At 45.8% G+C, this 16,038-nt stretch overlaps 1 protein-coding gene across 1 annotated transcript in view; it reads right to left on the bottom strand.

Moving 5' to 3' along the window:
* Window positions 1–16,038, bottom strand: part of CDH22 (cadherin 22) — a 98,626-nt gene that overhangs the window by 17,342 nt on the left and 65,246 nt on the right. Inside the window, exon 9 of the mRNA XM_027869661.1 lies at window positions 6,187–6,323. Coding sequence (XP_027725462.1) covers window positions 6,187–6,323 — 137 coding nt within the window. The remainder of the gene's footprint in view (window positions 1–6,186; window positions 6,324–16,038) is intronic.

The raw sequence follows: 16,038 nt of genomic DNA, 5'->3' as shown, positions 1-16,038 counted from the left end.
GACATGCCATTCTCCCTACCCTTTCTCACTTCTGCTTAACAGCTAGTGTGAACTGGACTCTCTTCTACCTCCCCTCCCACCCCCAAGATCTTCCCTCCTGACCTGGGAGGCATTAGATTTTAGTATGATCCCTGCTCTGGCACCAAATAGCTGGGTGACAGCCCAAGCCACAGAAAACAGAATGTTAAGACTGAAAAGGACCTTAGAAACAGTCTAATCCACTCTCCTTTTATAGATGAGGAAATTGAGGCTCAAAGAAATTAAGGAATTTAGCCAAAGTCACATAGCTAGTGAGTGGTAGATTCAGTTGCTTTCTTTGAACCTTACTTAGTTTTGCAATCCATAAAATGCTGTGGTTGGCCTAGACTCTAGAGACTCTTTTAGACCCTTCTAGCCCTGACATGTTTTGTTCTAATATTCCTCCCAGGTCTAGTTCTGTGATTCTGTCTTTCCCTCTTCCCCTAAGGCTTACTTAGCCTAGTTCTCTAACTAGCCTGGGCAGTAGAGCCCAGTTAGGGGTTTAAGGAGCAGGTGAGATTAGCTGCTAGTTGTCTTAAGTTGCCTGACCTCCAGCCTACTTGGGGTTCATCTGCTGCTCCCAGGTCCCTGAGAGAGGCAGTGGGAAACCCAGACCTGACCCCCATCCCTCCCTACCCAGCAGTGGCGACCAGCTAGACCTCCAAAATTCTCGCTGTCACTTTGAAGGCCTTCCTTCTACAACTGCCCTTTCCACCAGAGGATTCAGACACAAATTGTACTTTAAATTCAATATCGGTCATTAATATTTCATGATTACAAAACGTTAAAGATAATGTCAGTGGAAGGAGCGTCAGGATGGGCAGAATGGATGACTCAGAAGTTACCGGAGGAGGGCAGTCAGAATACTAAGCGGCTCCACAGGCCTTTGAGGTAATCCGGTATGGCAGGCGGCCCTGCTGGAGGGGAACTGCAATACTTACTGACTTGTTCGGAAATCTTAGCTCCTGTGTATAAATATTTCCCCTCTGATTCTTGTCACCTTGTGTTTGCCAAAAGAGAGAAAGCTTGGCTGCTTGAACTAGCCCCCCCACCTCACCCCACTAGCCTCCCCCTCTAGGTCGGCCAGCGGGTCCTGCTCTCTCCAGCGGCTCTCCCCACCCCCTTGCCAGACACGCCCTGTTCCCGCCAGCCCTGTGAAGCTGAGCAAACTGAGACTTCTCAGAATGTCAAGGTTTGAAGGAGCCTTAGAACGCAGAATGTTAGAACATGGAATATGTAGCCTGGAAGGAGCCTTAAAACACAGAACAGGGAATGTTTGAGCTCAAAGGGACCTCAGAACAGAGACTGTAGAAACTGGAAGGAACTAGAAAACATAAAATATTTGGGCTGGAAGGGACCTCAGAGGTCATCTAGTACAACGTTGCTTCCATTTGATGGAGGAGAAAATCAAGGCCCAGAGAAATGAAATAATGTGTTTTCTCAGAGCTTCAGATTTCTCATTTGCAAATTAAGGTTAATATTTATAGTGCAGGGGTTCTTAACTGGGGGAGGGGGAATCTGTGGATAGATTTCAGAGGGTCCATGAACTTAGATGGGAAGAATATCTTGATAACTGTATTTCAGTTTAACTGGCCTCCTTTGTGAGTATATGTATTTTGTTTTTTGTGTCTAAAAACTTTATTCTGAGAAGGGGTCCATAAAATTCACCAGACGCCAAAGGGAACCATGATACAAAAAAGGTTAAGAAGTCTTGCTCTAGTTCTTATGAGATAATACATGTAAAGTGTGTTGTAAACCTTAAAGCACTACATACACATCAGCTATTATTATTATTTGTTGCCCAAGGTCAGAGTTCTCTGACATGATCTCCCCATGGCTCTTCCCTTTGCCAAGGATGCCCCCTATATTAACATTCCTGAGGAGACTTCTGCTCAGTCAGAACTGGCATTGAGCCCAAGATCTGAGCCAGCCTCCAAGTATGTAACCTTGGGCCAGTCACTTCCCCCTCTCTGGGCCTCAGTTTCCTCAGATGTCAGCTAGTCCCTAAACTGCCTACCTCTAGGGATCAAAGGAAGATGTAATGCAGCTGTATAGATAGGAGGGATGAGGGGTGGGGGTTGTGCTTTTCTCTTTGATGAAAATCAATAACTACAAATGTAAGGGGTTAGTTTTACTAACACCAGTTTATCAAGAAGATACTTTATGGAGTTGTGTTTGGAGACCTGATTTGACCCTCTAATGGAATATGGAGTCCATGTTATACAGTAATTTGACCCTCCTGGATTTTGTGAATCTGGTTTTGGGATGCCCTAGAAAAGCAAGGCTCCCTTTGGCTAAGCACTTTACAAAAATCCATTTGAATCCAGCTCTTTTGGAAAATGGGATTTCTTAAAAATGCTCTGGAGAGGAGAGCAAGACCTGTGTAAGCTCTGATTTCACCAGAAGAATTCCCAGCTCAATGCCCTGGGTCCAGAGGGATTTCACCAACTGCACAGGAAAGACTCCAAGTCACCAGATGATGGGATCATGGATTTTGAGCTTGAAGGGACCTTAGAGACCATTAAATCCAACTCCACCAATAGAAGTGAAATGATTCACCCAAGGCCACGTAGGTAGTACCTGAGATAGGATTTGAATCCAGTAACACTAACCCCAAATCCAGTGGTCCGTTCCAATGAGGTTGTCACAGTTACTACCCAGGGGGAAGTGAGCCTTCCCAGAGAAAGGCTGGGCTCTGGTCACTGGGCTTCCAACAAATCCCTCCCTCCTCCATGAAGCCTTCCATGGCTAACCCTATCCTTATATGCCTCATCTATCAAACTGCAGAGCTGGATCAGATGGTCTCTAAGGAGGTCCCTTCCAGCTCTAGCATTAGCTTTATTCTAAGATCCTTTCCTGTTCAATTCAATTCAGAAGAAGCTAGGTGATACAGTGGTTAGAGTAGTGGACCTAGAGTCAGGAAGACCTGAGTTCAAATCCAGCCTCAGACACTTACTAGTTATGTTTTCCTGAGTAACTCACTTAACCTCTGTTTACCTCAGTTTCCTCAGCTGTAAAATGGGACTAATAATAGCACCTAATTCCCAGGGTTGTTATGAGGATCAAATGAGGTAATATTTGCAAAGCACTTAGCCCAGTGGCTGGCACATAGTAGGTGCTTAATAAAAGCTAGTTTTCTTCTTTCTCATAGTTTAATAGAGCATTGGACTTAGAGTTTGAAGCCCTGGGTTTGAGTCCTGGCTCTGCTCTTTCCTATATGACTTTGAGCAAGTCACTTTTCTTCTTTGGAGCAATTTTCTCACCCGTAAAATGAAGGATTTAACTTAGTGATATTTTAGTTCCTTCTCATTCTAAAATCCTAAAAGAATTAATTGATAAGGGTAGAATAACAGACTCTACAGTAGGCTAATGGGTGGAAGTCTTTGGGCTAGGAGAGGTGTTGCTAATGCTCCTCAGATATCTCTCTCTGTGTCTCTCTCTGTCTCTCTGTGTCTCTCTATCTCTCTTTCTCTCTCTGTCTCTGTCTCTCCTCTGTCTCTATCTCTCTCTGTATCTGCCTGTCTGTCTCTGCCTGTCTCTCTCTCTGCTTCTGCCTCTCTCTCTATCTGTCTGTCTCTCTGTCTCTGTCTCTCTCTCCCCATCTCTGTTTCTCCTTCTCTCTCTTCCTCTCTCTCTCTGTATCTGTCTCTGTGTGTGTCTCTCTCTCTATCTCTCTCTGTCTCTGTTTCTGTCTCTTTCTCTCTGTCTCTCTCCTCTCTGTCTCTCTCTGCCTCTGCCTCTGTCTCTCTCTGTCTCTGTCTCTCTGACTCTGTCTGTCTCTCTCTCTGCCTCTGTCTCTCTCTTTCTCTCCATCTCTCCCTCTCTCCCTCTGTCTCTGTCTCTCTGTCTCTCTCTGTCTTTGTCTCTCTGTCTGTGCCTCTACCTCTGTCTCTCCCTCCCCCCACTCTCTCTCTCTTTCTTTCTCTCCCCATCTCTCTCTTTCTCTCCGTCTCTTTCTCTCTCCCTGTCTCTCTCCCTCTCCCTCTCTCCCCCCCCCCCCTTGCCTGAGGCCTCAGCTGCTTCCTGGGGACCACTGGAAGCAGGGCTTGCTCCTTTCTCCTCCCTAGCTTGTCGGCCACTTGCTCTGTTACCACTTGTTCTTTTCCTTTCATGCCCTGGGAGGAGTGGATTCAAAGGCGCTCATAGCAGCAGCCCAGAGGTTTGCTCTTCCTTTGTATTTCGTTTAAACAGGAGTTAAAAGCAATGGAAGGAACTTCAGCAGAGAGACTTAACTGGGCCCAGGGCCGGGGCAGTGGGGCTGGACTTAGCTGGGGGAAGGGGCAGGAAACCTGGGCCTCCCCAGGGAGAAGTTTCTCCAACTCCCTCTGAAGGGAGGTCAAATTGGTCAGGGATCTTGGTTCTCTTAAATGGGGTCTTTGGAGCCTGCGGCTTTAAGCCTTTCCTGCTAAGTGAGACTTTATAAGCTTTCTCCTCTGGGGTGACTAAAGGGTCAGGAGCCTGGGCTCAGGATGCGAGGGATTCTCCAAAAAGAAGATAGATTCACTGTAGACTGCAAAGCCCACCTAGTGGATGACGATAATGATGATGATGATGATGATGATGATGATGATAATGATAAAATGATCATAGAGTTAGAGTCAGAAGAGACCTTGGAAGTTATTCAGTTCAACTTTCCATCTTTGTTCAGTCATCTCAGATGTGTCCGACTCTTTGTGACCCCCATTTGAGGTTTTCTTGGTAAAGATACTAGAATGGTTTGCCATTTCCCTCTCCAGCTCATTTGACAGATGAGGAAACTGAGGCAAACCAGGTTGAGTAACTTTCCCAGAGTCACACAGCTAGTAAGTATCTGAGGCCAGATTTGAACTCATGAAGATGAGTCTTCCTAATTCTAAGCCCAGAGCTCTATCCACTGCACCACCTAGCTGCCTCAGCACTCCATCTCATAGATAAGGAAACTGACACACAGAAAGATTAAATGACTTATACACAGCCACCCCCGTATTGTAGAAAAGCCAGGATTTGAAATCAGGTCATCAGACTCCAAATCCAGCTCCATTTTCACTGTCCTGTGATGCTATTACTTGCACAATCCTATAAAAGTCACTTAGCTTCTCTGAGACTCTGTTTCCTTATCTGCAAAATGGGGATAATAATCCTTGCATTACCTACTTCATAGTGTTGCTTATTACGAGAAAATGCCTTGTAAGCCTTAACTCATGAGAGAAATATGAGCTATTTTTCAGATCGGCAACAAAACATCTATGAACCATGCAAAGGTTTCTGGGCCCTTAGCCAGCAGGGCGCCCCATGAGCACAGTACAGGCAGTCTCTGGAGTCCAAGCCCACTACCCACAGGCCAGGGTCTCTGGATTCCTCTACAGTTCTTTACAGAGTCTCATCTCAAACTCTGCATGTACATCCAGAATCCACTTCAGCTAAATTATCCTCTATTCTGCATTCTCTTCAGCTCAGCCTTCTGCACTCTGACAATAGCTGTCTGTGGCAGGTCCTTGACTCAACTCAGGGTTAAGGACTCTGCTATGTCCTGAGAAAGTGGAACAGACAATTGCACCCCCATTGGGACTTGATCGAAGGAAAACCAGGGCTAAGGGGAGGGATGCCCTTCTCTTCCTACCTACCTTCTTCTCTATCCCCAGGTAGAAAATCTGGCCCAGTATTTCAGACAGGTCTGTTTAATTAGCAATTAGTAAATGATAAGAGGGCCCTGTCTGACATTTGGGCTCAACAAATCTCAATAGGGGGATGGCTGGTTGGTTTGAGAAGAAGGAAGGCAAGTCTCAGGGAATGAGGGCTCTGGAGAGAACCCTAGGGGAATTGGCGGCCCAGGGCTATTCTAAGGGATTTTGGGGAGGGAATTCTCAAGGTAATGCAAATAGTAAGTAATAGCAGAGAGCAGAAAGTGTTCAAGGAAAATCTGGGGGGTGGGGAGAGGAGTTGGCAGGGTTTGGGACCCAGATGCAAAGGAGGGATGGTGTGGGTGGCACCTAACCAATGTTGTCAGTCAGTGAAACCCAGAGAAGGCCTCTATCTGCTACCAAAAGGCTGCTTGGGGTGGGTTTGGAGGTATCCAGAGGATTGGATCTGTAGGCATCTGTAGGACTATAAGCCTCAGGCTTCTTTTCAGGACCAGAAGGTGGAGCCTCCCTCCCTCCTCCGTCCTATCCCCAACTCTGCCCCACTCACCAGCCTCCATGGCCAGTACAGTGATGTTGTGCCAGCCTGCTGTCTCCCGGTCCAGTCCCTTGCCTGTCACAATGGCACCAGTGTCAGCATCGATGTTGAAGATCTGTTCCAAGTCTGAGTCACGGTCAATGGCGTACCTGGAGGCCCACGGAGAGGCAGGATTGAGCAGGAGCTCTGGGCCCCTGTAGACCCACCCCAGGGAAATGCGAAGGCAAGCTGATGGGAGTAGAGTAGGAGAGGCTCAGCCCCAGGCCACCTCTCACTGCCTCTCCTTACTTCCCCACCACTTCAACCCATTTGAGAGGCATTGTATTGTAGTGGTTAGAGTTCTGGATCTGGTATCTGGAAGACCTGGACTTCAATCCTGATCAAGTCACAACCTCTCTGGGCCTCACTTTCTCCATCTGTAAAAGGAAGGGATTGGACTAGATGACCTCCAAGGTAACTTTCAGCTCTAAATCTATAATCCTACTAGCTATGATTCATCCTATTCCCAGCTCCCGGTGGCCTTCCCAAGCCCTCCCCACCCTCACCAAGCTGACTTCATCTGCAATCCCAAGTGTCCCAACATGTAGAGGTCCCCATCAACAGTTTGTTTCAGGACACCTAAGATAAGGCTTGTTTTCAGTCAGTCAATCAATAAACATTTATTAAGCAGCAGGTGTATAAGCCAGGCATGTGCTAAGTGCTGGACAGTCTCAGTCTTAGGAAGAGTCTCAGGACATTCAGGTGATTCCCTTGATGGATGATCCTTAAGGGAGTGTGGGGCTAAGGGGGGCAGTCTCTAGAGGATGAAAGGCTCAGGTTGGCCGTAGAAATCCAGGCCTTATCTAAGGTGAGTGGAAGCCCTGGACTATTTCTAGAGAGTGTGAATTTAACAGAGATTAAGGAAGTGTACAGACAGGGATGGAGAGGAGGGAAAAATCAGTACAAGATAGTGAGGCTAGGGCATAGTCTATTGTAGAAGATCATAAATGCAGAGTTAAAAGAGGCCTTAGGGGCAGCTAGGTGGTGCAGCAGATAGAGCACAGGACCTGAGTTCAAATTTGGCTTCAGACAGTTATTAGCTGTGTGACCCTGGGCAAGTCACTTAACCTGAACTGCCTCCAAAAAAAAAAAAAAAGAGGCCTTAAAGGACATGTCCAACCTCCTCATTTTATAGATGAAAAAAACCCAGATCTAGAGAGATTAGTAACTTGCCCATGGTCACACAGCCAGTGAGTCTCTGGTAGGATTTGAACCCAGGTCACCCAGAATCACAACCTTGGGGTCATCCTCAGCTCCTCTCTCTCATCTCCCATCTCCAAGTGTTGCCCAGTCTTCATCAATTCTATCTTATGCAATATCCCCTTCTCTGCTCTGATCCTGCCACCACCCTGGTTTAGGTTCTCCTTAGCTCATGCCTAGACTACTTCAATGACTTCCGTTCCTAAAGTATCTCTCTGCCCTAGTCCTCCATCCAGCTATCAAGGTGATCTTTCTAAAGTACAGGTCTGACTATGTCATCCCCCAATTCAATAAACTCCAATAGCTCCCTAACATCTCCAGGATCAGATATAAGATCCTTTGTCTGGCTTTGAAAGCCCTTCATAACCTGCTTCCCTGACCCCTTCCCCTTACCTCTTCAATGTTCTCACGCCTTACTCCCCTCTCCTACTCTGCCATCTGATGGCTCTGCCCTCTGCTGTCCCTCGCATCAAGGGGCCACTAGGCAGTACAGTGGATAGGGCACTGGGCCTATAGTCAGAAAAAGCTGAGTTCAAAGCCAGCCTCAGACATTTACTAGCTATTAACCCTGGTTGAATCACTTAACCTCTGTCTCCCTTGGTTTCCTCAACTGTATAATAAGGATAATAATAGCACCTACTGAGGTAAGGTTGTTGTGAGGATCAAATGAGATAATATTTGTAAACTGTTAAGTACAGTGACTGGTACATAGTAGGTGCTTAATACTTATTCCCTTTCCTCTTCCCCCTCTTCCCTCTCACAAGATACTCCACCTCCTGACTCTGTGTACTTTCACCTACTGTCCCCCATGCCTGAAATGAGCCCCACCTTCTGCACCAAGTCTTTCCCAGTCTACCTTAATCTTAGTACTTTCCCTCTGTGATTATCTGCAATTTATTATATATATATGTATATGTATATATATGTATACACATACACATACACCTTGTTTGTACATAATTGTTTATATGTTGTATAGCTTCTAGATTGTGTGCTCCTTGAGGGCAGGGATTATTTTTGCCTTTTTCATCTCCCCAGTGCTTAGCACAGCACTTAGCACATATTAGGTGATTAATAAATGCTAACTGTTGTCATATCATTATTTCACTCATTTTGGAATTTTGCTAAAAAAAAATGACCAAAATCTCAGTTAGGAATATGCCCTGGAGAGGTCAAAGATTTAAAAAAAGGTCCCATGTACACCAATATATTTATAATAATACTTTTTGTATGTAATAGAATAAAACTGTACCATAAGAAAGAAGAATAAGAAGAATTTAAGAAAAGCATAGGCAGACTTAGTTGAACTCATACAAAGCAGGAACACAATATAATCAAGTAACTCCAACAAAATCAATGGAAAGAACAGTAACAAAAATCAAAACTTAATGCTGGGGACTGGCCTGACAAAGAGAGGAGGAAAGGAGCCTTCCTCCATTCCATAGGGTCCCAAAGTGGGTGATACCACCCCCGGGGGGCACTGGAATGATCCAGGGGGGAGGGAGGGTAGTAGCCTTGGGTGCAATTGTGGGGCATTGAATAAAAATAATGGGGCTGTGGAAGCATAAGAAAAGAAGAGAAGTTCATACATGCTTCATCTGTTGTGTAACAGAATTAAAGTCATAGTGATTACATTATTTTCCAAATAAAAACACAAAATGCAAGTTATAACCAATCAGTGGTCAAGTCCATTGACAGGTCTTAACAAGTAAGTGTTGGCAGGTGAGCACGTCAAGCACTGTTGGAAAGTCCAGCATGCATTGGCAGGAATATGTGCATGTAATAACTTGTTTACAATATGATACTATATGGTTATGTGATGAAATATTGCACCATCAAAATTTCAATGCAAGAAAAAACCTACAAATTTACATTAAATTATTAAATTTAAGATGCATCATTTAAAAAATTTGGTTTTTTTGAAGTGATACAAATTAAGAAAAATTGTTAAAGGATTAAAAAAAAAGTGGATTTTCAGGGGGGTGCTGAGTTTTTTTTTGAAAAGGGGGTGGAGGCCAAATAAACTTGGGAACCTCTGCTCTATTCTTTGACAGACTCAGCTGATGGGGTAGTTGGTTTTGCTGAAATGCTTTTTCCCCCTCTTTCTTTTTTATTCTTTGTAACAAGAGATGACAGGGAAAATCAGACAGGGATACATTTAGAAATGAAAGTGATATAAAAACAAAAGATGTCACTAACCTTTTTTAAAAAATTATAATTGCATGAACAATCTCACAGGATTGCTGTGGGGAAATCCTGTTGTAAGCCTTAAGGCACTTAGAAATGTGAGCTACATGAATTTGACCTAAAATAATCATATTTCTACTGCACTTGAAGATTCACAAAGTGCTCACAACAATCCCTGAAAGATTGTTAGGGAAATATTAGTATCCCCATCTTATAGATGAGGAAATTAAGGCTCAGAGAAGTCGTTCAATTATTCAGTTTTCTTTAAGTTAAGCAACTTACTAGGGTGTGAGGTGGGATTTGAATCCAGGTCTCTGTTGGCTCCAAATTCAAAGCTCTGTCTACTATACCACATTGCCTGACTATCATTAAATGGTTAAATCCAGAAAAATCACCTAATTATATATAATTCCTGGAAGGAAACTTGGAATCCTGGAATGGCAGTCCTGGAAGAGGCATAATAGAGTATGTGAGATGCTAGAGCAGAGAGGGCACCTAAAAAGTAGCACATCATCCCTGGAAGGGACCTCGAAGATCGTCTGGTCTAACTCCTTTTTACATAGTTTGATTAGGGATCAGAAAGAGGAAGTGACAGACCAAAACAAACTGTTCTCTTCTTCCATCTGACCCCTAACCTCTGAAAAAGATCATTTTGATAAGGATGAAAATGAACATTGAGATCTCAAACTCCTTCAACCATTTGCCATTTCCTCTATCTTCCCTGGTGATCCTACATGTCCTTCAACACCCAGTTACTATCTCCAGGAAGTCTCTCCAGATTGCTGGCTAAAAGTATTTTCCTTCTCTCCTTTTCATCACAGAATCTGGTTCCTCATATTTTAATTTATATCCAATTCAATTCAACAAGTGTATATTTAAGTGCCTACTATGTGCAAAGATGCACTGTGCCATTTGCTGGGGATGGAAATTTTTTAAAAAATGACAGTTCCTGACCTCAAGAAGCTTACAGCATCATACAATTTGCATAATGAAAAATAGTGTGTGATGGGAATTATAGACAAAGACAACCTAAGAAAATTTGTGGAGGAAGAGAATACTTTCAATGGGGTGGGGTGGAAGGAGCCAGAGAAGGGACGGCTGTCAGGGCAAAGGTACCACCAGAGTTAAGCCTTGAAGAGAAAGCTTCTAAAAGGTTAAGAGGCAGAAAGTGCATATTACAGCAATGTGGAAAGGCCCGTGTATATGAATGGACAGAGGCAGGAGATGGGATATTAAGTCTGGAGAATGGCTTCTGGTCCCGTGTGGCTGAAATGTACAGTGCACAAAAAGGACTCATGTAGAATAAACACAGGCTGCAACCATATTGTAGAGAGCTTCAAATGCTAAGCTGAGCATATCTTTTCTCCTGTGAGCAATAAGGAGCCCAGAAAGTTTTTGATCAGGAGATTGGAATGATCCGATATGGGACCTTTCCATCTTTGACCCCTTTGAAGCATATTCCTAACAGTGGGATTATTTCTTAGCATAATTCTAAAATTAGTAAAATAGTGAATAATGAAATATTGTGTGTCTTAGGAAGATGATTTTGGCAGCTGCCTGAAAGATGGATAGGTCTGGGAGGTTGGGGGAGCACCTGAATGCTCATCAGTTTTAAGAGGAAATTATAATAGCTCCAGGGAAAGGTGATGAAGGTGTGAACAAGTATGGGGGCACTGTGAAGGGAGAAAAAAAGATGGATTTGAGAGATATCATGGAGATGGAATCAATAGGGCATGACAACTGACTAGATGTGAGGGCTGGAGAGGGGAGAGTGAAAGATGATTCTAAGGTATTGAGCCTGGGTGACTGACTGGGAGAATAGTGATGGTATCAATTTAAATAGGGAAGTTAGGTGGAGAAGAAGGTTTATCAGGGATGATGATACATTCTGGGCAGGTAGAATTTGAGATGTCAGTGGAACATTCAAATAGGGTCTCCACAAAGTAGGTGGTCTAATAAATGTTTGTTGAAATAATGGAACCAAGTCCTCCTTTAAAACAGGGCTTCCAGAGAAGTCTGGATTTGTAAGCTGATTGATCTTAGCATCAATCAATCAATCAATCAATCAATCAACAATCATTTGTCAAGCACCTGTTATGTGCCTGGCACTCTGTCAAGTGATGGGGATAGAAATACAAGAGTGAAGCAGTCCCTGCCTTCAAGAAACGTATTCTATTGAAGGAGGAAACAAGATATGCATGCATACATACATACATACAAAATGGTTACAAGTGGAACTGGGGTGAGAGCACAGCTGGGGAGGACAGAAAGCTGAGAGCTGGGGAGGAAAAAGTCTCCCTGATGAGGTGCTTAAGCTGAATCTTGGGGGATACTAGGAAGTCTCAGAGGGAGGTTAAGAAAAGAGTGCATTCTAAGTATGGGGGCAGCCAATGCAAAGTCAAGCAGGAAATAGTGCTGAGTATGAGAAGCAGTGAAAAAGCCAGTCTGATGAACCATACTGGGTGTAAACAAGAGCAATGTATGTTTCTACTCCACCAGCGCTTCATGCTAGTCTCCTTTCCCTACTCTTTCTTCTAGCTTGACTGCTAACAACCATTCCTTGAACTCTTCCTCTCCAGCTATCACTTAACTACCTGTTACTTTGAGCATGATGCTTGTTTCACTTTTCTGGGACTTTCCTCTGCAAAATAAGGCAGCTGGTCTAGGTCCCTCCCTTCCAGCTTTAAATCTGGGATCTCCCATCCTTTCCTCGTGGACTCTCACATCCTACTTCTAGCCTCTGCGGTATACACAGTTCTAAGGTCACTAGAGAAATGGTTGGAAATGCCCTGTTTCCAGAGAGAGCTCCGTTTTCTTGAGAGGTGTTGGGACTTAAGGCTCATCTGGTCCATTCCCTTCCTTTTACAGATGTGGAGACTGAGGTGCCCCAGAGGGATAAAGTGCCCAGACTTGCCTGAGCTCACACAATAGGTAAGTGAGGGACTGGGCACTGTTATGTGCCTGGCACTCTGCACATAGGGCGAGGCCCTAAGCCCCCAGTCCATTACCCTTGCCATCGCTCTCAGCTCCCCTCCTTCCCACCTTCTCCTCTTCCTTCTCCTCCTATTTCCCCCTCCTCCTTCCTCTTCTCCTCTTGCCGTAGCAGCGCTGGGGGATTGGGGGCCAGGGGCCATCTAGCAGACGGCCACTCCGCCGGCTCCTCTCCTAAGGCTGCATCCTTCGGCCCTTCCCGCTCGGCAGCCTGGCCAGCGCCAGGATTTGTTCGTCTGCAGCTTTTCAATTGCCGCGTGAAAAAAGCCCTTTGTTCCGGCTTCTTCCCGGCTCCTGCCTGCCTTTGTGCGGCGGGGGCGGCGCAGGCCCGTGTCTAACACATGTCTCCGGCGGCCCGAACAAGGCAGAGGCTGCGCTCCCTCCAACATTTTCCAAGAGCTGATAAAGCCAGGCCCGGAGCTCGGGGAGCTCGGGTCCCCCCCCCCCCCCCCCCCCGCTCTTTCCCCCCCAGCAGCTCGCGGCCCACACAAAGGGCGTGCGCCTCGGCCCAACAAGCGGTTTATTGTGTGGACCCGAACAAAGCAGGCCCAGGAGGGCGGGGGGGGGTTGGGGGCGGGGAGTGGGGAGTCCAGAACCAGAGCGGAGAGCCAGCATCCCCCACCCAGCCGCATCCATCTACCCCACCAGACCAGGTTTGGGGGCTGAAGTCCCTGCCGGACCTCCAGGGAGGCCAGCTGCATCAAAGCGGAGCCCAGCCAGTTATTATTTGAGACTGGGCCCCAGCCCAACCAGCCCGGCCTGTGTCAACCCACGTCCAGCCAAGCTGCTTAATTAGCACCATCCGACACCCGTGCAAAAGACGCTTCATTGAGCCTGCACAGACGTGGCTAGGCCGAGTGGAAAAAGCTACTGACTGCAGAATCAGGAGTCCAGGCTTCTAATTCCAACTTGACCACTAATTGTCTGAGTGACCTTTGGGCAAGTGCCTTTCCATCTCTCCGCCTCAGTTCTCTCCTCTACAAATGAAGGGGGTGAAAGAGAAGTTTGCTAAGGTGCCTCTCAGCTCTGTCCCTTCCATCTCTGACAATGTGTGATGCTTTTCCTGGATCTTGTGCTTGGTGAGATCATGGAACATAAAAGAGAAACAAGACAGGGTCCTTTCCCACAGGGAGGTTACACTGTGTACTCTAGTAGGGGAGAAAGAACAGGGATACAACTATAACAGCAAGCAGGATGTGATAACTGCAGGACACAAGCTGAATGATGGGAGTCCAGATGAGGGAGAAATCACATCCTAACCAGATCTACCAAAGCAATCTATTTTTCTTGCTAGAAAAGAGGAGAAGGGAGAGCTAATAAACTGGGCTTGTCGTCCTGCTTTACTATCCTCCCTGCCCCTAAACCCTGCTCATTTACTTCCTAGAATGAAAGAGCTAGAAGGGGCTTTGCAGATCAGTTGGAGTCCGATTCTTTCATTTTGCAGATGGGGAAACTAAGTTCATGGGGGGAAGTAACTTGTTTGTCTCAAGATGCTTGAATTTAATGGAAATGGGATAGGTCTCAGGATTGATGCTATAGCTGGATACAGGAAGCAGTTTCAGGAAAGGTTAATTCAGTGGGGAAGGAATGGGGTGGGTGACTGGCCCCACCAGAGGAGTTCAAATTAATAACTTCTAGTTCATAAGTCAGATATGCCTCTCAGCTGATGATTGCCTCTCTGGGTGGTCTCCCTATCCTTGAGTATTATTTAGAGATTTAGAACTAGAAGGGATCTAAAAATAAAGAACATAGACTTTCAAAGTTGAAAGGAGCCTTAAAGAGCATTCTAGGGCAACCTTTCATTTTACAAAGAAGCAAACTGGGGCCCAAAGAAGAGAAGGTATTTACCTCTTTCCTCTCTCCCTATCTTCCTCCCTCCTTTTTCTTTTCTTTGTCCCCCTCTTTCCCTTCTCTCCTTTTTATATTCCTACTTCTCCCATCTCGTCTCCTTTTGTCTTTTCCCTCTTTTTCCCTATCTTTCTCCTTCCCTTTTCTCCTCTCTTCTCTTTGTCCTCCTCTCATCCCTTGCCCCTAGGCTTCTTCCTCTACTCTCCCTTTCTGATCCCTCTTATTCCCTTCTCTTCTCTTCCTTTTCCTTTCTCTCCTACTCCCTATCTTTTCCACCACTGACTCTCTTCCTCCCTCTCCCCTTCATCTCCTTCCTTCCACTTTCATCCTCCCACTTTTCCCTCTCTTCCCTGCCTATCTTTGCTTTCCTCCTCCCCTCTCTTATTTTTCGATTTCTCCTCCTCTCCACCTCTCTTACTCTCCCTTTTCTCTGTCTTCCTCTTGCTTCTCCTCTTCCTATTCCTCATCCTCCACTTTCTTCCCATTCTCCTTCTCTTCCTCCATTTTCTGCTCTCTGCCTTCCCTTTTCTGCCTCCTTCCTTCTTTCTCCTCTTCTCTCCTGTTCCCCTTTTCTTTCTTCTCATTGTCTCCTTTTCTCCCTTTCTCTTCCTCTTTTCTCCCTTTCTTCACTGTCTCCCTCTTGCTTCTCCTCTCCTTCTACTCCCTATCCCCTACTTCCTCCCCATTCTTTCTCTTCCTCTTATTTCCCTTTCTCCCTTCTTCTCTTCCCTGTTTTCTGTCTCCTTCTTACTTTCTCCCCTTCTCCTCCTCCTTGTTCTTTCCTTTGCCTCCCTCTCCCTCTTTTGCTCTATCCCTCCTCTCACCCTTCTCTTATATTTCCCCTTTTCCTCTCATTCCTCTTCTCCTTCCTTCTCCTCCCCTCTTCTCCTCTCTCCCTGGCAGTCATCTTTTCTCTTTTTTCTGCCTCCTCAGCCTCCAGAGGCTATTTGTTCTCTGTTCTTGGCTCTTTTGTTCCCTTTGTAAGTAAATAATATGGAGACAGAGGGAGGGAGGGAGGGAGGGAGGAAAGGAGGAGGGAATCCCAGGGCTGGAGAGTGAGAGCCAGGTGTTCTCAAGAACAGCAACTTGGCTGCCAGAGGCACAGGTCACAGTCATTGCTGCTGAGCCTAGGGCTTCGTGACAGCCAGTGGTGTGTGTGTGGGGGCATGTTTTGTGAGTGTGTGTGTGTGTGTGTGTGAGTGTGTGTGTGTGTGTGTGTGTGTGTGTGTGAGAGAGAGAGAGAGAGAGAGAGAGAGAAAGGGAATGTCACCTGCCATTTGCCCCAGGTTGGGTGCTATAATGAGAGGGCCTCTCCTGAAAAGATGGGGAGTTCAGGTGTCCTCTCCCACTGGGCTCAGAAAAAGGGGATCAAGAATGAAGAAGGGTGAAGGTAATAGAGAACAGGTCTAGTGCCTGGGAGCAGAAAGAAAGGCAAAGGACTCCATTCCAAAGACAGCCAGAGTCCCAGGACTCATTGAGTTCTCCCCATTTGGGGGCTGTCTGGCTATTTCCCCAAGCCCCCATGTAGAGAGCTGTAAGTCTTTATGCTTGCCTATGACATAAAGCAACATAGTGGAAAGAGCACTGACTTTGAAGTCA

The sequence above is a fragment of the Vombatus ursinus genome, unplaced genomic scaffold (genome assembly GCF_900497805.2).
Source record: "Vombatus ursinus unplaced genomic scaffold, bare-nosed wombat genome assembly UNPS02014793.1, whole genome shotgun sequence".
Classification (NCBI taxonomy): Eukaryota; Metazoa; Chordata; class Mammalia; order Diprotodontia; family Vombatidae; genus Vombatus; species Vombatus ursinus.
Note: the sequence above shows the minus strand (reverse complement) of the source record. Positions and strands in the feature narration are given on the sequence as shown.